This window comes from Coturnix japonica, chromosome 1 (genome assembly GCF_054131305.1).
Source record: "Coturnix japonica strain WE chromosome 1, WE-NBRP24, whole genome shotgun sequence".
In the NCBI taxonomy this organism is placed as follows: domain Eukaryota; kingdom Metazoa; phylum Chordata; class Aves; order Galliformes; family Phasianidae; genus Coturnix; species Coturnix japonica.
This window is the reverse complement of record NC_140663.1, coordinates 71,944,272-71,969,831: the sequence shown is the minus strand read 5'-3', so window position 1 is coordinate 71,969,831 and position 25,560 is coordinate 71,944,272. Positions and strand designations below refer to the sequence as shown.

General features: G+C 37.8%; 1 protein-coding gene across 2 annotated transcripts in view; it reads right to left on the bottom strand.

Annotated features, from left to right (window-relative positions):
- The window catches only part of MAN1A2 (mannosidase alpha class 1A member 2), a 107,292-nt gene that overhangs the window by 14,368 nt on the left and 67,364 nt on the right, over positions 1-25,560 (bottom strand). For both annotated transcript variants that reach the window (XR_014945213.1, XM_015873576.2), the window contains exons 9-10: positions 12,423-12,538; positions 6,584-6,803 (exon numbers count right to left, since the gene is read on the bottom strand). Coding sequence is in view for 1 of the 2 variants with exons in the window: in XM_015873576.2 (XP_015729062.2) it covers positions 6,584-6,803; positions 12,423-12,538 (336 nt within the window). In the remaining variant the exon portion in view is untranslated. The remainder of the gene's footprint in view (positions 1-6,583; positions 6,804-12,422; positions 12,539-25,560) is intronic.

Here is a 25,560-nt window from a genome sequence, read left to right as displayed (position 1 = left end):
GGTGACTTACTTTACATTTAACTACACTGAATGTAATTAACACCTTTATTACTCAGTAAGTCAACCTCATAAGATCCTGGTGCAACTTCTCAGCTTTCAGCCATCATCAATACCCCCAGTAGTCTTTTCTCAGTTGCCATCAGTATGCATACTATTCATGCTCTTTTCCTGAACATTTACAGATGTGTATATTCTATATATAAATATGCATACACATTAAAATATAAAACATAATTTACCTTTATACATATATTACAAGTAGCATTACGTATTAAACAGATTGCCACTGGTCACCATCTCTCCATCTCTTGAAAGAGATGAATATCTGCCCCATTTTTTATACTAATAATCATATATTTTTTCTCCATGCTGCTTTTGCTGTAACTTCTTAATATCTTTAAAGGGCTTTCCTCAAGAACTTCAGAAAAAGACTCTTGGAGATTAGGTATACCATATCTATATCTATATCTATATCTATATATGTATATACACACACTATTACTCTCATCCACATATGAAGCTGAATTTTGAGCGGTCCTGGTGATGCATCATCTAAAGGAACTGTGACACCTTCTCTTGCTTTGTAGCGTGCCAGTGCATTAAATCTTTAATTATTTAAGCATAACTACTTCTAATGTTATTGGGAATTTCAAGAAAACATGTATTTTCTCAGCCACAGGATGCATTATCCCTGCAGACTAGGACACATACTCACTGATTTATTTTTTTTTTTAATCTGAAACTAAGGATGCAAAACTAACTACTACATTTTTGCTAATAGCAACTGAAATAATGAAGATATTATGAATGCAGAATCTTGCAAGGAAGCATTTTTTTCTGAGAAAAAACTATCAAAAGGCATGTTATAATGCTACAGTAGACACACTTACAGGCAGGTACCGTATTACTAGTGGGCCTGACAGACTATAGTCTAGGCAGTGAGAGCAGATGTAAAAGCACCTTGTAGATTCTAACTCAGCAAATTTGAGGAAAAGAATATCCAAGATATCTTTGTTTAAGATTCTCTGAACCATTCCATCAAGATACGTTCCTATTTTCCAGTTCTCAGAAAACCAAGTAATCATCATCCATTTTTTGCTTGGTTAAATGCTTTCTCTGACATATGAGACAGAGGTAGCATCTGCTCATGCCCTGACAATGTTTAAATCCTATTCATCTACTTTATTGTGCACTGGAGTTGCCATGCTTCAAATAACACCTAATGCCATACCCAGGTTCTGGGGACAGTTCTTGTTAGAAACTTCAAAGATGCACAAAAAACTTCATCATAAAATAATCTCTCTGTAGTCAATACCTTCAGGTAATGAATGGGAAAAATCTTACATATAAAGAGTAGTATCCTTTATTTAAAATACTATGTGCTATAAATCATCACATTCTATGAGCTATATATAATCTTGCTTACTAATTCAACTTCTACAATACCTGCAAAAGCAAATTATTCAGTTTATTTTGTTAGTGGTATTTCTAATCTTTCAGTTTTCTTGGACATCTTCTTTCATTATCATTCATGGATTTAATATTACTGGTAGTTTTATACCACTGCCATGTCACTCAATAGTGTACATGTTAAGCATTTAAAAAAGAGTTCCCCAGTAACCATAATACTTCCAGGTGCACAGTCCACGCACAAACATAAACTCTGGCAAACCTTGCACCAGAAGAATAAGCAACTTTTAGTCTTGTCAAAGCCCACTGACAACATGATGACCTCTTCTGCTGAGCCAATACACTGCCCTATAGATCAAAGCACAACTTGCATCTTTGGTTCTCTCAGCCTTCTCTCCGAATTGACAGCACACTCAACTACAGAAGAATCTTGAAATCTTCTGCCAAAGGGTGGGAGATTTAGAATGACTGCAGCAAGAATCTATCAACAGCTTATGGTAAAGAAGAAAAGAAGAATGAAGCAAGGTATGTGTGGATTACATATCCCTGGAGAATGTGGACTCAGGAAGCACTACTCTATGGCTCAGAGGCAGATCAGAATCATGCCTGTATACTCTCAACTTCCAAAGACCATCAGCTTCTTCCAGCTGGTGAATCAGAAAAGCAGTTCACAGGGACTGCTAGGTTGATCATCAGCTTAAACAGAATCTACAGGGACTTTCAAAGACCCCTAGAAAGAGCCTGAGCTTCTCAGGATATCCTCAGTCACTTTTCCAGCCTATAACTCAGGAGTCTGAAGTCTTGGAGAACAATGACAGGTGAATCAGATTATCAAGAGTGACTGTGACTGTATAGATTCGTCACTGACCACATGAATGTGAATGCTAACTGTCAATGGGACATAATGCTGATTGAAATACAACAGGAAAAGTTGCAAGGACTTTTCAGCTTCTCTGTTCTGATCAGCAGTGTGGCACAGACAGCATCCTAAGAGATGAAATGAGTAACTTACTGCTGAAAGAATGCAATCTGGTGAGAAAGGGAATACAAACGATGGAGTAACACCATGAAGGATTAAGGCAAAACTTTTAACAAGCCGTGTAGAAGGCGGCTTTCAGGTAAACAGACCAACTTATATTTGAACAATGAGACTTCAAAACAACTTAAGATAACAGCATGCACAGAATAGCAAATTTTTCCGAAGAGGTCTGCTAGTCATTTCAGATTTGCTTCTAAAAAACAGCAGGATGGCAACGTAGTTTGACTGTTCAGAGCTAATTTGAAGGTAATGATCAACTTGTTTTCAATTAATCAGCCTCCAGGGTAATAAAAACAAATACTTGGGTGAATACGATGGCCAGGCGCCTTACAGAAACAATGAGATCTGTACGGAGATCAAACAAATTCCTTTAGAACTGGAATTGGTCTGTCTTCCAATTCTGCCATTATTTTTGACTGAAAAATGAAATAAGGCATTCAAGAGACATAAGTCCTCCTCTCTGTAGAAGTGGTCTCATGACCTGAGACTGAATTTCTTTGCTTTATCCAGCAGGACTTGTAGGTGCAGTAGGCTGTGGACTCTCCAAGGAAGCTTCACAGATCTAAGGCTGGTCTTATTTAGAGGTTCGTTGACTTGGCAGACTGTGACACCAGCAACAGTCTGTCCCAAAGCTGATGGTGTTCTTGTGTTACTCCTCCTATCAAGCTAAAAAAAGAGTTCTAAAATCTTCAGCAAGGCTCAGTAATGCACTGTAAGCATCCAAAAATTCTGCACGTGATCACTAAAACACAACCTGGGGGACTGAGTACCCAAAATATCAGGAGGAAGCTCTTGTTCCAGTGATGCCAGCTCTAAGGTCAATCAGTCAGCCTACATCACGGTGCAGAACTGTGATCATGTAGCAACTGTTTCTGGTTACATGAATTGCCAAAATGGAAATAAAGTCAGTATTTTTCACTAGTAAAGAAGTGAAAAAACAGGATGCCTTGTTTTCTGCAGGGTGGTCCTCAATCCTCTCCAAATCTCTGATGGTAAACCATACACCTTTTCATCATAAGTTTAGGGATGCAAGATGAAGTATTTGAGTTGGGGAATGAGTTAGAGTACATTGGGGAGCACTGTCGACTAGCTACGGTGTGCGGAATTCTTGCAACACAAGCTGCTCTTTCACCTGTCACAGATGGGAGACGATGGCATTACATGCCTGCAGGGGAAAGAACTCCTAAACACCAAAAAGATCTGCTACTGAGGAAAAAAAAAATACTGGCTAGCCACAGAATGCTTGAATTCTAGAGGTAAACCAGAGAATGGAGAGGGTTTCAAAATGGCTTTTCTCACCTCAAGGGTCTTTAGAAGCCATCAACAGGAACAAACAAAATCAAGGGACCACAGGGATGGTCTCAGAAACAATGAAAATCTAAGTGATTCTCACATCAGTTGTGATAACTTCAGTTCCAAAGGCAAGTAAATAAGAATAGAGGCAGATGTAAATTAAGAATAAGGGGTGTATTACCTTGTTTTGTTAAAGAAGGATGAAGCCATGGCAAATACAGGGTGACAGAGTTTGCCTGAAGACACAGAGTAATGTATGAGAGGGGAAAAGCAACTGGAGAGAATATTATTACTGTCTTAAAATATTCTAATAAGTAAAAAGGCTCCAGACACAAATGTCATGGCATAAAATTACCTCAGTGCTAAATAAGCAGCTGTGCTGCCACTGCAAGACAGGACCATTTTACTTATTATCACAGTGGTAAAATCTACTCTGACCAAAACTGCTCCAGTAGAATCTATCTGAAACAATACTATGAAGAAATCTTGGTGCCTAGATCACTTGTCATATGACCAAGAATCTCCTGTTTATTTATGTAAGACACAGTAAGCATGATTTCAAAGCAGAATTTCAGAAGAGGGTATTTTGTGGCTTGGTAATTCTACTGTAAAAACAGACTGCAGCAAGTACTGAATTTAGTTCACCTGATGCTGCCTGTACTACTGAATTTTCTTTTTTCTAAGCTTGCTTTTACACCTGCAATAAGCACAAGATACTGACAGTTGGCAATATAATGTCTTTCTTTTCCATAAATGCTTCTGTTCTTTGAAATTCTGCTTTGATTTTGCTAAGACTGGATCTCAGAACTGCAGCTCTTTTCATACTTGCCCCTTAAAGAAACTTAAGCTGCGTCATGATGTAGTAAAGCAACACTAAAATATAGTAAGACCAGTTACATACTTCTGTTTACTATGAGTAACCCTGGGAAGACGAGGGAAAGGATGCTTCTGGTCTACCCAAAGAAAAAAGCTCTCTGTCCTCAGACCACAGCCTCAGTGCCTTGCTGTCTCCTCTAGGACACCAAATGGGGCAAATGTTCTCCCAAGTCTATAGGAAAGAGAAGCCTATGCTGACTCAAAAATAGATTTATCACCTGAACCAGGACAATTATCTGCCCTCCAAAAGAGAGTCTTTCTGTAACCAGCTAGTTGTCACATTACTATATATACAATTATGTTGAAATTCTGCTGTTATAGCATTAAGAAGTTGTTGACATTTCACACATAGCAGATCATTATTTTCTCTGAAAAATCAGGGCAGAAAAAAAAACAACCAACAAACTACCGAGACTGTAAGACTGAACAAAAGAAAAGTAGGACACTGCAGATTCACAGCTGTCTGTACAACTTTCAGTCTATTGCTTACGTGTGTTCTTACAGTCATTAAATATGTAACCAACATTTTTATCCCTCTGTCTTCTGACTTATTTAGGGTACAGAATAAAAATCTGAAGGGAAAAAAAAAAAAAAGGGCTGTACTTGCAACTGTAAATTTAGCATTGCCAATTCTTAACATCTAATTTAAAATCTGTAATGCAAGTTTTCAGAAAGCAACAGTGCCTGCAATATCATCTCCTATCTTTTTCTTTAAGAATCCTTGTATTTGGTAAAGTTATAATGATACTATGTAATCCAAGTGAACAAATGCATGAATTCTCATCTTAAAACTGCTACAAGTAGTTCCCATCACTTCTACAAGGATGTTATTGCAGAAGTTCACTTCTCTGATGGCCACACAAAGCTGTTTTCAATTTCTAGGCTATATTTATGCATGGCAAGCATATAAATTCTTGCTCTTTATTCAGCTGTGCTACTTTTAGCTTAAAATAGCTGTATTTCTTTTTAGTGTTTATCCACAGATACAACAAGAAATCTATTATTTTCTCGGATATTACTTTTCTCATCTAAGCAGGTCAACTTCTTTTCTTACTGCAAGATAAAAGGTCTGTCACCCTCATCGCTTTGTTGGTCCTTATCTGCATTCTTTCTGCTTTGGATTCAGATTTGTACAGAGTATCCTGGATGACAAATTAGACATGTCTTTTAAGGCAGTGTTAATATTCTCTTATCTGTGTTGAAAACTCTTCACCTGATACAGACTAAGGCTACAATGGCATTTTTCAACTCCCAGTTTACATTAAGAGCTCCTGGTCTTTTTTTTTTTTATTAACTTCTTTGTTTTGACAGTCCAGTCAAGGCCTTCCAGTTTATTATTCTAAGACTCCCGTGTTTTAATTATCTTTTGATTTTACAGCCATAGTAAGTGTAAGTAGCACACTCCAACTTTATGCACCAAGGTCACTATTAAAGACAAAAAAAATAAAGGAGAACATGATCCGAAAGACTAACTTGAGAAATTTCCAGCCCAACCACGAAGGCTGACACCGCCTTCTCATTAGTCGGGTCTTTGATCATATCACAATTTGCACAGTAACCTCCATCCTCTATACTCTAATTGTGCTTAGCCAGAATGCATTATTACTAAAATCAGCTGAAATTGCTTTTGCAAATTTCTCACTCTACACAACTGTAAGAGTAATATATATGAAATGAAAAACTGCCTTTGAATCTGGGATGACAAGAATTCACACATACTCCTTCATCCCCGCACCCACATTCCATACTGTAGCCAACTGATGCAAAAATAGGGGCAAACATACAGGAAGATTTCACATTTACTCACCATGGCGGAGATGAGAAGTAAATACAGTTGACGTTAAGACAATTACGCTGGTATAAAAACAGCACAAACTAGAAAAGGAGTAAGTCCGTAACAACTCTTAGAAATAATTTCAACAATTTCCATATTCGGCTACTGAAATAACTAGCAATGTATCTTACTTGTTCTGTCATATGACTCATGACAAGTATGTGCAATTTCAGCCCCAAGCTGCAAGTAATGTCCAGCTTTGTCATCTCGGGAACCATCTGCTCCAAGGGCAAACATTCCCCCCGCAAAACAGGTCAAATGGCCCATCTTTCTCTCAAGGTGCCCATTCTTCCACTCCCCGATGAAGGTCAGTCCTCCATTGGACTTCCTGATGAGGTGTTTTTCTATGGCCTACAAGAAGATTACAAGAACTTTTAAATACTGCTTTAAATGCAAGTTTTACATACTAATACTTCTTCAAATAATAAAATACTGTTTTCAAAACAAGAATATTTTTCTTTTATGAAACACACTTTTGAGTACCACATGAACAGCTATAAGGACATCATTTCAGTGAACACAAAAAATACACTACTTACTAAGTTACGTTTACAAGACCTGTCAAAGAAAAGTCACAACACAGATGACATTATAATTTTATTTGAGAATTAAGCACATTTTATGGCTCACTTGACTGCTCATCTACTTGTTAACTATGAGAAGTAAATAACTGTTGTACCGTACTAGTTGTGTGTATCACACACAGTTTCTGGATACTTTCAGTCAGCAATGTATGTAAATGCAGCACCTGTACTCTTAGTCAGCCTTTAATAGAAAGCAAGAAGAATGCTCCATCTTCCTTTTAGCTTCTCCACAGCAGCTCTTTGATTGCACGTGGTTAAAGAATGGGTGAGGGTTTGTGCAGCTGTTCACAAAGAAGCACTATTATTAGAAGGTGAAGTAACAGCTGCTTGTTCTATGCACTTTTGTACTTGTGTATGTTCTTGCTTGTGATTTATAATCACACACACATGACACTGCTTGGAGAAGAGCTGATGTAACTTGCCAAAGTTTGCAAATTCCATGGAAAGTTTGCAGCTACAGGGAAAAACATATTTACTTAAGCCTCTTTCAAAGAAAGTGATAATCTCCATCATCTACTGCAGTAATTACTCTTATCATTATATAGTTTTTCTTGTTCTGTAACTAGAATGTTGTTACAGTTCCAAGTCCATCACCAATATTTTCTTTATCATAGACACATTATTTCCACCTTCTTTCTCAAGGTCTCTTTTGTAACAATCTGATAGGTGCACAACTTCCTTCAAAGTATATGGAAGCTCTGGTCAGAATACTCTAAAGCTTGTTAGAGTCGAAGGATTAAAGTGCCATAAAAAAGGCATTTATTACTCTCCTTCTCGTCCTCAAGATCTATTAAAGAAGTGAATTATTACTCCTCACTGCTGCTTTTCTGATGCCTACAATATATTACACCTCAAAGATGCTGATATATACTGAGACCACACAGAAAGAGGATGTTGCATTTAATAAACTACAGGGATTATTTTGGACATGGAGGTATCCACCAAAGTATCTATGCTTGCTGTTACCATGAAGACTCAGGTAGCAAATACATGGATTAATCAATTAACATCTTATAATTCAGATTTAAAAGTAAATAGTGAAATAGCTGTAACAATAGATATTCCAAGTTAACTTTTATTTATTTATTTTACTGTTGCTTCTATAGGGCTGCTAAAGCAGCTTTAGTGAACTCAGCACTATTTGGACTGTCCAGATACTGAAATAATGTCTGATAGCAGCAACTTTTCTAAATCGATATAATGATGGGAATCTACACCTCAGCAATGCAGCCATCGCAGTTCCTGTAGTCCCTATATGCCCAAAGTGAATGCACTAGATAAAAGCCAATGTAGTGGATTACAGGGAGATGAAAGTGTAATAACACAGCAAGGCTCTACCTTTTTACTTGTTCCTTATCATTTGGATGGTAAAATTCCTCTATTATCTTCTGCTGAGTCCATGTATTCTGAAAGTAATGAAAGAGATGTGCTGCTATCTGCAGCCCTCTTGGGTTTACTTCTTCACTAATACTACTGACAGATCTGAATTTTGTGCTCATGACAAGATTCAGTGAAAAGAATGCAGGAATAATTGATCAAGGAGGAACTGATGGCTGCAAAGTGATTGTGCAGCAATCATGCAAATTGGTATTGAGGACTGCTACACTATTGTGGCTTCTACTGCTGGGATACCTGGTACTGTTAACTGTCACCTGTCCTGGAAGCACTGGCACAGGAAAGACAGGAGGTGCTAAGATGATGCTAAGATGTATAGCATTAGCTAAACTGATTCAGTTATCCAAGACTGTGGCAAAAGATTGTGGCAAAAATGATATATGATGATAGTACGATTTCTATGATCATATGGTACATAAAACTTGAGGCATCGTTTTTTGAGAAATAGGCTATTTTCTTAAATGAACAAGAGAGCTTAAAAGAGTTTATACTGATTATACATTAGCTAGGTAATAATGAAGCACCATTTTCAGATTAGCAAAACTAGCACCCTCAACAAGAAAATAAATGCAGTCCTCTCAAAATACTACAAAAAACTTGCAATCTCTGAGCTGTTTTGGAACAGAACTTGCTCTGCCATTGACAGCTGAATACACTGCTGGATTCTTCTTCTAGATATCTAATGCTGTGCAATAACAAAGAGCATAGAGCAATTCTGTGAGTCCAGCAGCTGAGAGCAGTCAAAGTGAACAGATCAAAAGGAAGCTTCCCTACCTCCAGCAATGTAAGGAGGACAGCACAGTTTAAGCCAGGCTGGCTAGAAGGTCCAAATGAAGATGCTGAATGCAAAGAAGTTTTGTTCATCCTCAGCATTTATCACCACAAAAAATTCTCAACAAGTATCACAATTTCTGTGAATCTACACAGTAGGCCATTGAAAAGATGCGTTCTCTGCAGTAGAAGACTACACTCGTTACAGGAGCATGTAGAGGTTGTGGAGAATTTGTTCACACTCCTGCTATGAAGTATGCAGTGGCTTGGCTAAGACTTTATATGACATGGATTGGGAACCATAACATCTGAAAAACACGTGCTATCATCATCTTTCTTCCTCTCAGTATCTCAAGGGATAGGACATCACAGTCTACTGCAAGACCTGAGAGGGAAGGTGTGGTGTTGTCTTCTGTACTCTTCATTATATAAGCTAAAGGAGTGCAATGTGGCAGAACAGATACCTTCTTTTAGATTGGTGGGTGCTGAGAACATTTCCAACTCTGTACTATGAGTAGGAAGAATGTATTTTACACCCTTCTGTTTGCATAAATGACACTAAGACTTGGCTCGGTGTTTTGAAAATCAAACAATAAGAAATGTTATCTGTGAAGGAAGAACTATGGTATGGGCAACAATAAAAGGAGAGCGAAGGAATAGGCTCTGAAAATAATTGGAGATTTTAATTAAAAATTCAATATTTAAAGTATGTAAAACAAACCCCTATTCTGACTCTTTGCACATCTTTTTCAGTATTAAGTAGGACTTGAAATAAATACAAACTCTGATTCAAAAGGATATTCCAAAATGTATAAATCACTATTGTTCACATAGATTCAAATGTGCACTAGTGGGGTTGGCTGAGAGAAAGCTGCAGGAAAAGCATTCTGATGCACTGCAGGTCATATTACCTAAGAAGCAGGAACAGCTTGGCTCTTTCTCTGTCCTATGCACAACACCCTTTCTAGTCCCATATTTGCTTTGCTGTGTCTCAAGAGTCAGAGTTTTGCCAACGCAAAATATTTGTGAGACTGGACATACAGCAAAGAGAATCAAAGTTTATGTTCTCTAATTTTCAACTGTCCAGTATCTAAAAGCCAAAATAGAATATTTCAACAGTAACCACAACAGATGTTAAAAGCTAACTACTAAATTTTAAAGTCCAGAGGACACAAAAAAAACGGCATCTAGAACTACTGAAACAATTCAGCTACTGCTTTAACTACCAACACTGGAAAAGCTAACAAAATTCAAAAAGAGTGACAAATAGCTGATGATGTAACAGCATTTTAAAAGGTTAATAAAAGAACCATATAAAATTAGTTATGTAGTTTGAAAAAAATAAATGATTGAATGACAAGTGTACGCTGATATCACTAGGAGTATTAGGAATTTCTTTGGCATTATACAAAACATTGGTCCTAAACAAAATCAGGGCAACACATATGAAGTGGATTAACAGCTGGACTGATAAAACAGTTCAAAAGGGATTGCAAAAAATCCTTATTACATAAAGATTCTGAAAGGATGCTTTTATTCAACGGCAGGCAGCATTTCTACCAGTAATCTGCAAGAAAAAAAAATGTGAAAAAATTTTGCAAATGATACAAAAATTGATGGAGGTATAGATACTGATAAAGGAAAAAACAGCCCTATAAAATCATACAGAACAAGTGATAAAATAGGTATCACTTGAACAATTGTGTTTTAATAGAGAGAAGTATAAGGTCATGCATCAAGGAACTGGGAATGAAAATCACAGCAGTAGGAGAGCAGTAAATCAAAAATACTGCAACAAACTTCAGAGTCAAACCAACTGAAAAATGGACGAGAGTGGGATGCAAAGGTTAAGAATGCAAACACAGCTCTTGGCTGGGTGAAAGAAACTGGGAAGGAATCATGTGATGATTAGAATGAACAGAAGCATTACAGAAACTACATATCTAATTCTTGTCTCCACAGACTCAAAGACACTGGAAAGTACTTAGAGCTTAAGAAGTAACTCAGAGTCTGAAAGAACTGTTTTATAATGTGACATAAAAAGAAATCATGTATCTCTTTTGGAAGAGCATGTCCCTCGTATTTTTGTTGGTAAGAGCTACATGACTGAATAATCCTCAAACAAGGTAAAAAAAAAAAAAAAGTTCAAGTAGTTGAAAGCCAAAGCTGATGAAATTCAGGTATGAAATAAGACACATTACAGTTTAAAAGCAACTTCAACAGGAATTTTACTACACTTACTTTTTCCAATGTGAATTTTCAGAACTCCAAGAACAGAGATTTTTCTTTAGGAGACTACCTGCCTTGAGCTTTCAAGGCTTGTGTTGAAAGCAACACGGCATGCAGAGGTTGGAACAGGTTTGGCACCAAGTATGAATCTGTATGCGGACAAGATCACACAATCCCTGCTGCTGTTTGCACCACAGCTAACACAACTGAAGCTAGCTTTACTGTCACTCTGTTATTATTAACAATAGCTTAGGTACATGGACATATGTATGGGTATAAGTGAGCCTGACAAAGTAAGATGCCTGTGTATGGGCAAACTCAGGAATAACAGTCATGCATCAGAGCTATGAGATGTGGTTTAGTGGTTTGCTGTAGCTACCGTAATGGGATGATGGTTGGAATAGATGATCTTGTAGGTCCTTTCCAACCTTGTGATTCTATGATTCTATAAAGCTCAGAGGCATCACAAAAAAGTCCCTACCCGAAATCCCCCTGAACTGCCTCTGGTCTTCTTGGGCTGGCACTACTTGATTTGTGAAAACAAACAAGACCATATTACAAAAGATGGATAAAGCAAGGAAGTGGTATGAATTGCATTTCACAAGATAAATACTGAAGATAACATCTAAAAGTTTTAGAAAATAATTTGAAGAATAAAACAAATCAGGACTTTTAATTTCTTGAATTACTCTGAACCTGGGATTTAAAAAAAAACAAAAACAAAACAAAAAACTTGGTCACCTTGTACATCTTACAGTTATTAAGAGTTATTTCCAATAAAATGTGCTTTGGATTACTACATTACAACACTGAGCTAACATTTTTAGCACAGCAATTTGCATCAGTTATATTTCAGAAAAATACTTCTGAAATTACTCAGGGTAAAGCTTACATAATCAAAACAAGTCCTACATGTTGTTTTTTTCTTTTTCATTATCAAATATGCTTTTTAAGTTCTACTGTACAGGAAAACTCAATGAATTATAATCACCTCAATGGCATCGTCGTACATTTTTCTTGCTTCTGTGTCCGTTTTGTCTGACATAAGCCAGGCTTTCAATAAATATTCATAAAAACTGTCTCCCAGCCCGCCCACAGATGTGTGATCTGCAGGAAGAAAAGAGGTAAAAAAAAGAGAAGTTGAAGAGCTTATACAATAGCACCTTTCATTTATTTAAAACATACGCTTACATTTGAATATATACCACTGTAGAATTACCATTACTTAAGCCTACTTAGTAGAACAAGGCTGTAATGTATTCCCTTCCAACTTCTTTCATAGATCTGAATACTCATAGCAGACAAGGTAATTTTCCATGCCCACTACTTGTTGTCTACACAAACTGTGCCTTATATCACAGATTCAGTTGAACCAAAGATTTTACTTAATTCCACAGTACCTAACTGTTTTGCTGCTAGGGTTGTATAAATTACATCTGTGTGTATGTATATTAAAACATAAGAGCTCAGTGTCCAGAAAGTGACTAGGTCGTGTAGCTGGCTATAAATCACCATGAACTATAAAGAATCTGATTTTTCCAGGAGATTTTTACTTCCAACCCAACAGTTACTTAACAAACTAATGAACTTCTCAAAGTAAATGCTCTTATTTAAATTCCTCCTGGCACACCACAAGCCCTGCTCTGTTTCTCTACGCTTGAGCAGCCACACCATGTGCTACACTGCAAGGCTGTCTAAGTACTGGAATTCAGCACCACATAACCTAGATCTCCTAATGCCCAGATTACTTTTTGTCACCTCCTTCCTTCCTCGCAGAGATGAACTTTCACAAGCAGCGTCACTGCTACTCTGTGCTGACAGACAACCTGAGAAGTACCTATGTTTTCTGTCTGGGTGACTATCACACATCCTCCTCACACAAAGCTTACTGATGGTCTGACAGTGCTTCAGAGCTCCAGTTCTAACCAAGGCAAGCACTCTCTCAGTACACACTCTTCATTCAAAAACTATTATGAACTCTGAGATTTAATATGCATTTTTAAGCAGAACAGCACATAACCTCCTCATTCTCAGTATAACAGCTGTTATCAGGATTTTTAGTTTGATTACTGAAGATGGTGAGAAAATATTTAAGAATGACTTTCTCACAATGCCAGAAATCCTATGCACAGGTTTTATAATCATGCAACTCCCATTTTACTGGATGGTGAAAAAACATTTTAATAAGTAAAGATGCAATATTTCCTTTTAAACTTCTTCAGAAAAGTGGTGTTATTTACAAACTTTCAGGGATAAAGGTGTAAAAGACAAAGTAGACCTCTCCCATTTTATATTGCAAGCACTGCTATGCCCTGCATGCCTCCTAGAGTTACAAGCAGAAATTCAGAGCTGGCAGATGCTTTTACTTGTACCTAATTCTTCTTGCTGCCTCTCAACTCCTCTGCTAATTACTCAATGATTTCTGAACATATGCAGAGGCAAACAGAAAGCCTGTTAGCTTTCCTCTGTGTTTTCAGGTTGTGAGTTTGGGGGAAATAATTTCATACCCCTTTTCTCCATTTCAGCACCTCTGAGAGACTTTCACACCCAACTATTCCTCGACTTCACTAAAAACAATCCGCTTTCTAGTTTTAAGCTGTAAGAGGACATTCAGGCAATGAGTCATTTTCTTCCCCATGTGCAAGCACTAGAAATCACTCCTTCAAGGAACAATTACATTCTCACAGACAGGAGAACTAAGGGTCCATGGTTGTCAAAGAAAAATAAATCATCTCAAGATTTCAAAGTTACAGCTCTTGTCATAGCTACTCAAGGGACTGCCTTCAAAAGAGATGCAGCGTAAAACTACTTCTACCTCCTCTTCAGCCAAGTTCTGCCACTTCAAAGACTGCTGCCTGCACTGCTAATGCACCAGGTGTCCCTCACAGATGTCAGAACAGGGCTGCTACTGTCTCTGAGCAGCATTCTTCTTCTAGCCTCTCCAGCTGGGTCCAGGGCACGAGAACGGGAAGATGAGTGGGAAACGTTTCTTTCTTGAAGTGGAAAATCCACATTTCAAGTGAATTTCCAAAATCAATTATTAGAAATGCTCCCTGTTTCACCACTGCTTCTTCAGACAATAATTTCAGAACTGTCCTGATCAGCAGCTCTCTGCCTCCTCCACATTACTCCTTGTCTTGGCTGAAAAGTACAAGGAATGCAGGATCCAGTGGCATCAGGACACACAACACAGAGCCACCTCCAAGGCAGCCTCTTTTGCACCATCTGCATGTGTTCAGAGCATGGAGCTGTGCAAGTCTCTCAGGTGCAGATTCTCCTCCCACTGAAGCATAGACAAAAACACAGTAAGGTGAAGAGTTCCTGAGGGCCTCAGTTCCCTGCAGCAGGTCTCTGTTTACTGTCATTTTGCAAACCTCACAACAATTACCATCTGTTTTCAAGGCTCCTCCTGGATTAAACACCAGGCTCCACCACTCCTAGCTGGTGCCCCACACAGCTGGACCTCAGGGAAGATCTGTCAGAAAGGGCAAGCTCATTCTGCGCCATCTCATCTGCAGCAGATAAGGTAATAAGCAGCTGCCAAAGCAGAATTTGCTTCATTTTGTGTAGGGAGGATAAGTAGAAATGACTGAAAACTAAAGAACTTTTCCTGACGAGCTTCTCTCATTTAGCATGGAAATGACAAAGCAATATTTTTCAAGATCCTTTAAAAGACATATAACCAAGACAAACCAGATTTGGGTCATTACTTACCATTCTGTCCTACTCAGCTCCCTATCAAAACTTAATTAAGTGGTGACCTCCACTGCTCTTTGAGCCAAAATTCAGGTAGACTCAGACACTTAATTTGGCTCTGCTCAAATTGTTTTACTCAAAAATGTTTTGCACATAAAATATTTCAAGTTTCTTAAGTGTCTTAAGATTATGCCTTAACCTTGCATGCCAATCTATTCAGATTCAAGTCAAATCCAGAGAAGAAAATGCACAGGTCATGATTTGAATAAAACAGTTTGTGACAGGGACATGGCACTACTCTTTAGTAGACAGCTTTGAAGGTATTACATTTAAAAAGTACAAGTATTTTGCAAATTTGACCATGAATTTTATTTTTCACATATTTGGTGAATATATATATATATCTCGTCTTTTAAAGCTTTTTAGTGTAAAAAGCTATTTTAAAGTGAAATCCTGAAGTAAAATTCTTTCCAGATAAGACAAATATAGCAAAGGGAACAGAAGTGTGAGGGCATATCTAATATGGCAGAAACCACATATTCTATTCAACAACAAGTAAACGTTTTTAGAATAATCACTCCGTTTGAAAGAAGACAAATTAAGTTTTTTACATCCTTTCCCTCCTTCCCCTTTTCTTTTTCAAAGTAGACCCATATGATCTTTTTCAATAGGGAAAGGATTCCTTGGGAATTCTTCTTCTAAATTAGAAAGGTCGGTAGGGGCAGTTGCAAAGTATATCATCAATATTTGCAACCAAATGCAATTATGTAGGTCATTCCAAAAGTAATGCTTACTATATATCTCCATGGAAACTACAACACATACAAAGAGCACAATAACATTATCTGACAGAGCACGTTCTCAGCTAGAAAAGAATACTTTTCAACACATTCACCAGCATTAGATGTGCATTTTCTCAAGCAATGGATAAGAACCTGCATGCCACACTTGTCAAAATCTGTACCAGCAGAGATGACACTGGCACCATCACCACTGCTAAAACACGCTCACTGGGCTCACACCCACTCTTCAGCAAATGACAATGAATGTCAACTCCTGGAGTCTTCTGGGGAATAAACTTCCTGGTCCAGGTAATAGACGGACCTGAGGTGAAGCCTTACTGGACCTGGTGCTCACCAATGAGGAGGAAAGCATTAGAGAAGTTAAGATTGGAGGCAGCCTGTGCTGTGGCGAGTTTGTGATCTGGAGCAGTTTGTGATCTGTAGGAATGCAGGCCTGGCAAAAAGCAGAGTCAGGGCCCTGAACTTCAGGAGGGTAATAATCCGGCTGCTCAAGGAACTGCTGGATGGGATGTCCTGGGAAACTGTCCACTATCACTGATTTTACTCACATCAGACATTAATTCTCTCACTGCTGAAGCAGCCTCCTATGAAGAGAGCAGGACAATTATTTCATAGCAAAACACTGAAATATGCAGCAGGCCTGGCGTCTAACTGAAATGACAATGAAACTGAGCTTGGGATGGAGAGTCATTCCTCATTGATTTGTTTTTTTTTAAATAAACAAAATGGCTTCTTTAAAGATAAATTTGTCTGTCCAAATTTCTCTCTCTCTCCAGGGCTGAGATAGTAGGGCTTTCTAATCTCAGCCACATCTGTGGCACTAAAACTTATCTGGATGAAATTCTGGGACCACTTTTTAGTCATGTAACTCCTCCTTTTGTTTATGGGAAAGGTTTGGTGTGAGCAGTGAGATGTTTTCCACAACATCATCAAGCCCCCTATAGATAACATTAATAATAAAATCTGCTCTAATGAAGGTCTACATGCTCTCAAGTACAAATGAAATATGTGTAGATTATTTTTAAACAGATGGCTTGAAGCAGTTAACAGCAGTTTAATGAGGCAAATGAAAAACAGTTCATGATTTGCTAAACCCTCTCTTTGTGCCTGAATTGTACAACTGTCATTTCCTAGCAATGCACAGGAATAAAGTAAGAAGGCAAGTGCTGTATTAAAAACAAGACAACATGCAAAACATGTTGTAGGGTGACTCCAGCACCTGGTTGATGCTCTGGCATTGTAGCATTTGACTAAGAACTGTTGCTCTGTTGTCAGCAAAGGATTTTCAGAGTGGGATAGGCAGATAGGCAACTGTCTGAGGGCAGTAGTGAAGTGATTTAGCTGATATGAACTTTCATTAGGAAATTTACACATCCCATTGCCATTAGTTGTTGTGGTATCAACTGGCCTTACACAAAGCACTATCTACACAAGATCCTTTTCTTTTTACATAGGAAACTCTTGAAGAATTGTTCTTCCGCTTATCTTCTGGGTGCCACTGATAAAACTTCAGTTGCATCTTCATTTTATGTAGTTGGGCTTAGTGCCTCTCAGCTGCTCTAAATAGGTGCAAGCTCCCTTTCTAATCCTTTAATCCAGAAAGCTGAAGCTCTAGAAACTGCAGTTGCTGCAATCCACAGTGGAAATTCAACCTAAGCCACGGTGGATGGCTTAAAATTGCAAAAACTTGTAAATTAACCGTAGCGGAGGCAGCCTCAATAAAAAGCGGTAGAGGTGCAATTTTTAGTCTGATATGAATCATTTATCACTAAGGAACATGTTACCAGCATGAGAATTTTTCTACAAACATGCAGATTGCTACATAAAAGACCTGCATTCAAAAAGCACATTTAAAAATGCAATGCCAAGGATTCAGAAATTAGGAGACAGCTGAGCATACATTACTTTCTGTTCTAATGCCTGGTGCCACAACAGACTGAAGAAGAGGAAAAGACCAGCTCAGCTTTTCCGAGCCTGGGGATGTGTGATGATGAATGCTCTGCACACAGAACTCTAGGGAACCCAGCAGCTGGACTCTAAAAACTCCATACAGAGAAAGTAGACACAAATATTTTTCAAAGGCTTCTAGCGGTCCTAGAACACATAACTCCCATAACACTTAATATCTAAGACATGATCATTTTTTTTAGGTTCTCAACTGTACTTAGGATAAAAAAACCCAAACCCAAAAACCTTGAATCAGGGCATAACCATATTGCTTCTCTAACTTGATTTAGAAATGGTTGAAGCATTTCTTTCAAAGTTCTTACAAAAAAATCCAAAGCAAAACAAAAATCATAAATGGGCAGCTTGAGGCAGAACATTCCAAATGTAGCTTCTAGATTTCGGAAGCTACAAATAAAAGATCAGCAATGCCTTCACACAGATCTCCAGTATGAGGGGCTATTTTACCTCGCTGCACCAGGGCAATACAATTCCTAATAGAACTTTATGATTAAAAGTACACATCGGGGAGACGCATTCTTCCTCCACAGAATAAAAGTACAGACTCTCTCCCCAAACTTGTCACCAAACTGTATTTCTCATATGATCATCAGAAGGTACATCTTCCCACATAGCTCAGAATGCGAATTCTCTCTGGTAGAAGACATAGTCAAAATAAATGCACTACTGCGATTCACCTGAACTCTATTACTGGTCTAGAAAACAATCTTGACTTAATTGTAAACAGTCAATTGCACAAACTCCCTCCTTTGATAGGAAATGAATGAGTTAAGACTGCTTAAAAACAGTTTAGATATCTGGAGACTCTGGTGCAAGAAACAATTACTAAAGAAATACTAGATTCCAAAGAAAACTTTAAAAACTTACAGAATATGTGTCAAAAGATACACTGTTAGGCCCCAGTCATTTTAAATTAGCTGTTTTCTAGGTCAACAGTCTAACACTCAACAATATCAGGTGGTACTGTAAGACATGCTGAATTCTATTAATACAGACTGATTTATAGTGAAGAAAACAAATGTTAATTATAGCTGCTAGAGGACAAACCACATAGTCTAGATATTGATGCGCTCCCCATCAATAGCATGGTATAAAACTGTAGTTTGGTAGTACAGCAAAATAAAATACTCAGTTCATTACACATCAGTGTATCCAAGCACTTTTATAACCATATATGAATCTTTAGGAATTCTTCATACACATGTCCTTTGAAAATTCACACAGATATTTAACACCAGAACTTTCAGTAAACAAAGCTTATATTTGTTTAGATCTTTCAGCATCCTGATGAACAGAACAGCAGAACATCTTAACCTTGCAGACTTATTAAAACACATTCCTTGTAATGAGCCACTCCGCCGTATTTCATTAAAACAAAGTTTTAATGGATTAACTTGCCCTCAGCTCCTAATGAATAATCAAATTTGAATGCAGTCTTTTCTTGGAACATGGATAATTACATTGGTATATGGTTGTAAAGCAAAAGGGCAGGGAGAATTTCCCATCAGAGATTACATGCATTATTTTGTATTCATAACACACACATATTCCTAAATACAGGAGAAGACAGAGTACTCTAGTGAGAAAAATTAAGGAAATAACGCCAGGATAGCATAAAAAATTAAACAGCAAAGAACCACTCTCACCTCATCTGCAACTGCTATTGGAAGTCTAGAGAAAATGTTGCATTTTTATTTGCTCATAATGTACTGAACCGAAAGCAGATTTGAAACTGAAAGCAAACAAACAACAGAAATAAAACTCAAAAAATGCCTGCATCCAGTCCTCAAACCAACCATCACATACATGGCACAGCTCCAGTTTTTTAACTGATGTTCCAGTAACAAATAAAAATGAAATTCACTTGCTAAATCAAATAAATGAGCAGAAATGAAGTCAAGTTGGGAACTACTTCTTCAATAAAAGATTTTAATCCTGAATCATTTATACCTTAGAAAGAAAATCTTTTCCTTAACACCAGCAGGGAAAAAGAAAAATCACCCACAGTTTAAAGCACTAAAATCTACCGTCCAACAATGGTAGATATTATTACCATCTTTTTCACTAGCCATAACTAACATATCAACCTGTTAATTAATGCAATTGTATTTTTAGATTTCTATTTCCTTTAATCTTTTGGAGGACTATTTCATTCTTCCATACTATTCATTTTACCTTACAATTCGCACTTCATTTAATTAATCCTTCCTTATTCTGACAAGTGGGGATGCCTACAATGTGAACACACTTTCTTTCTCAAATGATCTGGATAGGAACTACTGAGTATGAAAGAAATAACAAGTAAGGAAACTGACAAACACCCAGGCACTAACAAGCTGGTGGTAACTCTTCAGCTCCTCAACTGAGGAGCTCAGAAAGATGCTATTCAAACACAGCCCTGATGAATTAACTTGAATATCACACTAAGGGGCAAATGTGACTGTCATATGATATTTGGTGAGACTATTGGGCTGTGCAAAACATGGGACAGCTTAAGGGGTTTGTGATTTCATGCCAAATTTACAATTGGATATTAAGGGGAAGGCTGAAGGCAGAAAAAGGGAAGGATCAGGGCGGATTGAGGAGTGGAAAGGAGAAGTGGGAGACTGGGTGGGTTAAAAGTGCCTGGCTGCAGACCTGAAGCGTCCAGTGAGTAATCTATCCTTTCTTATTAAATCCTTTTCTTCACTAATATTTGTCCCATCTCACTCACTATCCTGTGTGTGAGTGCTGTGTGGTGTAAACATTGGCAAACAGAGAATAGGCCACAGGTCACAGAGCCTGCAAGTCTATGTGCCAGCAGCTGGAGAATGGTGTGCGGCTCAAAGCAAATACAAAAAAAAGTGGGTCACAAAGACCCAAGTCTGTGCATCACCAAATGGAAAGACCTGCCTGTGCTTATTTTTACCAGTAAATTTAATCCCAAGTGCACATCTGTACATGAAACACGTTAGCAAACTGAAAGTTAATAAAGGTCGGTGAACAGGAGGCCAGCATCTGCAAAGACCCAAGGTCCAGGCTGATGTCTGATGTCTGGATAAGGGACCTGGGTAATGAGGTACATGAGGTAATGAGGTACAATGCCTGTGCATGAGGTAATGAAGTATGCTAGTATTTAAAATAACCCTGAGCGTGATGGTGCCTGTGGAAAGAGGGTGCAAAAAACTGGGGAGCATGAGCAAGACTTTGCCACCTGTACTTACTACGTTGAGTGCTATATGTGAGTGCTACGTGCTTAGTCTCAAAGTTGCGGAACCTGTACTGGCTCAGCAACAGCCACAACCTGGACTGAGACAGAGATACCCCCTGGCTCCCAAAATGCACTGAGCTGGGCTTCAAAAGCTAGGAAGGAGCAGTCGCCAGGTGGAGAGTCTGATGAACGTGGCAGTTAACATCTTAGCATCTTTCAAAAGTGTAGTACAAACCTTCAGATCTTTTTTCTCTCAGTTTTCTTTTAGATACTGACAAATAAATGCAGATAGATTATTCTATGTATTCTTTACAGTTTCATATCAGAAATGAAAATAGAAAGGGTGTATTACTCATGGTTTGCCTATTACCTGCAAGTTTAAGTGAAGAGGTTCAGGTAATTATCCAGGTCAGCTTGACAGCATTAATCTAAATCCACCTCTACAGGTAGGCAAAAAAAAAATTAGGACCCATTATTTGTGTGGATTTAGTGAAGATATTTTAAAGAAAATATAGATCTGACCCAACTCAATTAAACCCACGGAGGCCTTTCTAAACAAAACTCACAGGTTGCTCTGAAAGTAGTGCCTTCTATTTATTTCCAGGGGAAGTACAGCAGATAGAAAGATTACAATAACATTATTTGAAAAAGCACATTCTCAGCCATGCTATTTTACAACATAGTCACCACCATTGGCTGTGCATTTTCTTCAGCAATGAACAAAAGTCGGCACGCTGCACCCATAAAAATCTCCATCAGCAGAAGTGACTCACTGTTACTGTCACCACAGCTGAAATACACCACCCACTACCTCACTGTGCTCATATCCACTGTTTGGTCTCCACAAACAAATGAGTAGCATCATTGAATGGCAACGGGTACCTTTTTTTCCACATCAAGGAATTTAGTGACACCCCTTTGCTTCATCTGCTCTTCTATGTCAGAGTGCCTCTCTGCTGCCATGTCACATGGCAACAAAATGTAATGGAATACTGATGGGAAGGTTCAGTCTCTACTGCCGTACCAGCAACATCTGCCTCTGATGTAATGTGCCAACATAATAAAATAGGAGGAATTACTTTTGGAGCAGCCCCCCTATTTTAAAGTTAGAAACTCTTATTTTGGCTTAACTTGAGCATCTGCTGTTGGAAAATGAGAGCCCACCACTTGAATTGAAATAACACATTCACAAAGAAATTTGTTTGGCTTATTTTAGGGATGGTCTACAGCTTATACAACTGCAAAGCGGAGGACAAATTTCTCCCATTCAAACACCTTGAGTGAGCCTCCACTTATTCTGTATAACAAATGCAGAGAAATACAAGAAAGTGAGAAAACAGACAGAAGGTGCTAAGGCAGGTTAAATATCTGTGTGAATTCTCTTGTGTTTATTTATAGGACAGTCATCGCTTTACGTATGAAATAAAGCATTTAAGTTCAGTGCATTAAATAGACATATATGGTCTGATGGTACATAAACAAATCCTTGTACAACAGATGACAGAGTGTCTTCCAGTGGACTTTTCACTGGGGTCTCTTGCAAATCTATCTAAAAGGATTTGTATTAGGTCATGGTACATGACCAGAGCACTGCACAACAGCATTCCACCAGTGGTAATTTCAGTATTGGCCATTACATTTCTAATAGCAACGCTCAGCTCACACACTGTAAATTCACACACTAGCTTACTCTAAAGTAACTTGTTAATGCGCTGTTACATCACTGAACACAGAAGGCTAGAATACAAGATACATTTTACATTTTTTCTTATATTCACGCATATGAAAGACATACACAGTCTAAAAAAGAATTTTACTCGAACTGACACAACTTCCTTTTAGACTCAAGACAGGTAACTATAGATAGATCAGTTCCAGTATCTGAGATATGAACCCAGAGTGATTTCAGCTCCTTTTCAGGAGAAAAGGAAGAAACGTTAGAACCAGATGAAATGTAACAACATATTATCAGCAGTGAAAAGCAGAAGGAAAGAATGCACAATTTATAGAAATGTACAAATAGAAATGGCATTTTGTTACGTGCCAGTAAATGATGCAGACTGCCATTTCCTTTCTATCGCTGTTTTAGTTGGCATTCACATCTAACTTGTTTTAAAATGTACCTCAGAATAATATACTCAATATTACATTAAAAAAAAAAAAAAAGCTTTTCTTCAGCACAAAGTAATTTCTATAATTCTGTAATCTCTTGTTTTTAATCAGAATTCTAGACAATTCAGGTATAAACCTGAATAGCAGGCTTCTCTAGAAAGCACTGGCATAGCTATTGAGAATCATCCCAATCCATTCTATAATGTTCTAATACATCTGTGGGCATTGCAGCCCTTCTTTCCACCAAAAGTCCCAGCAAGATGACAACTCCTGAACTGAACCAATCTAAAAGCTGTCTACTGCACTACTCATGCTGTAATACCTGCACATAATAAGCTTATACACAAATATTTAGCCTGTCTATCACAGCCTTTTCCCCCTGGCTATAACTCCCCGCTACACAACACTAAGTACCCAGTCACACACTGCTACCTTACAAAGCAGTTTCGCTGGAAAGTTGAGATGAAAAATGCGACCAGTAAGTCATTTACCTGGCATTTTTTAGGATTAGGTTTTATGGCACTCAAATGGAAAGAAATAACAGACAGAAACAGTAGAAAGAGAAGGGAATCTACCACCAAAACTGCTCCTCAAGTGAAAAGTGAAATGTATTAAATATGAAAATTTATATTCATTAAAATGTAAACATTACAAAGGCATGGCTATAGATTGGATTTATGTGATGCTATACAGCTCAACTTGTTAAGTACCTGAAGCCATAGTCACATCCTTGGTGAAACTGTAAGTATTTATAAACTGGTAAGTTACTTCACTGATTATATTAGTTAAATGTACCAAAAATATTGACTGGTATGAGTGAATTAAGAATATCTTTGTGAGTACCAAAAGAAGCAAGCAGAACAACACATTAAAAAGGATGGCTTGTCTCAGGATACTGTCTCCAGAGCACCATTTCCTAGCAATGGAATTCAGGAGTGTGCTGCTTATATCAAGACCAAAAAGCCTGCACTCTCATAAATCAAACCACAGCACAAATAACTCCCTCAGCAGCAGATCCTGCATCCTAACATTAGAAGATGGTAAAAAGGTTGCAGCGTATCACATGCACCACTCCCCATCCCCTAACCCCAATAAGAGAAAAATTATGGATACATGTTTAGAGAAAGTTTAAGTGTGGAAAAACAGCTGTGATCCAGCAACATAGCCAAGATCTACACCAGCAGCTGAGATATGAACTTTCAGTTTGTGAATCTAATTCATCTCATGGAAGGTTCTGGTAGACAACATAACATTTGGATTCTGAAGTACAGTAGTATGATGTAAGATCTTACATGTTCCAAAGAGTTACTTCAAATAAATCTTAGATATCAGTGTGCAAAAGTCTTTTGTCTGCAAAGGGAAGAGACTGAAAAAAAAACAACCAAGGAACTCCTGTATTCCTTATACAGTATATTTATGTATGAGACAGATTTATTCTACCTATTTCACACTCTTCATGTCTTAGTTGGAATACTGTACAGATTAACTGAAAAGCTAAATAGAACTGATCCAAGTCTGAGGAGGAGGAAAATGTTAAAAGGAAAATGTTAAAAGGAAAAGAAATAACAACGGCACAAGAAAGCCCACAAAGGTCAGGAACAAGAGTTACATATATCTAGGTCAATAGAGTTCTGAAATAATGTTAAGAAACTGCAGAAAGTAATTTGTACAGGATAAAGTTGTATCAAACTAAAGGTAAGAGAAAAAAAAATCAGAAATAGGCGGCATTTCCAGGAACTGAAAGAAAATTCAGGCTTTCCATTGTTTCTGTCTTTCCAGTACTATGGTTTATAACAAGCCAAACACAGTGCTCTTTGAAATTATCTTCTGAGAAAGACATAAACAAATGTATTGCCCTTAAATAGCAATGTGAGAAGGTCAAAAAAGAAAAAAAGCAGAATGATGGGATTCTTGTTCTCTTGTCCCCACAAAACTTTTCAGGATAGGTTTATAAATGCTGAATGGGTGAAGTCTTAGGAACACTACCAAAAGGACCCTGATTTACCTGGGGGAAAAGAAGTAAAAAACTAATTCCAGGAAATGTTTGTGATGATGGAGCAGTATGAACAAAAACAAAAACCACCCCAAAAACCCCCATGTTCTATAAGGATTCTATTTCTTCATCTGCACTCGTAAACTCCACCCCCAACTTCAAAATTCAATTTAAAAACATCAAGGTTAAAACTTCCACCGCATGTTTATTTTCATGTACTTGGGTTTCTTCCCTCTCCTGAGTTGTTAATCCTGAGCAATGTTAATGAAATTGATACAAAGACCCTGTAGAATCCCAGTGATATGCTGCATTACACTGACTCTGATGAAAGCTGTAGAAGCACTTGGTTTGGAACAAAAAAAAAACCAAA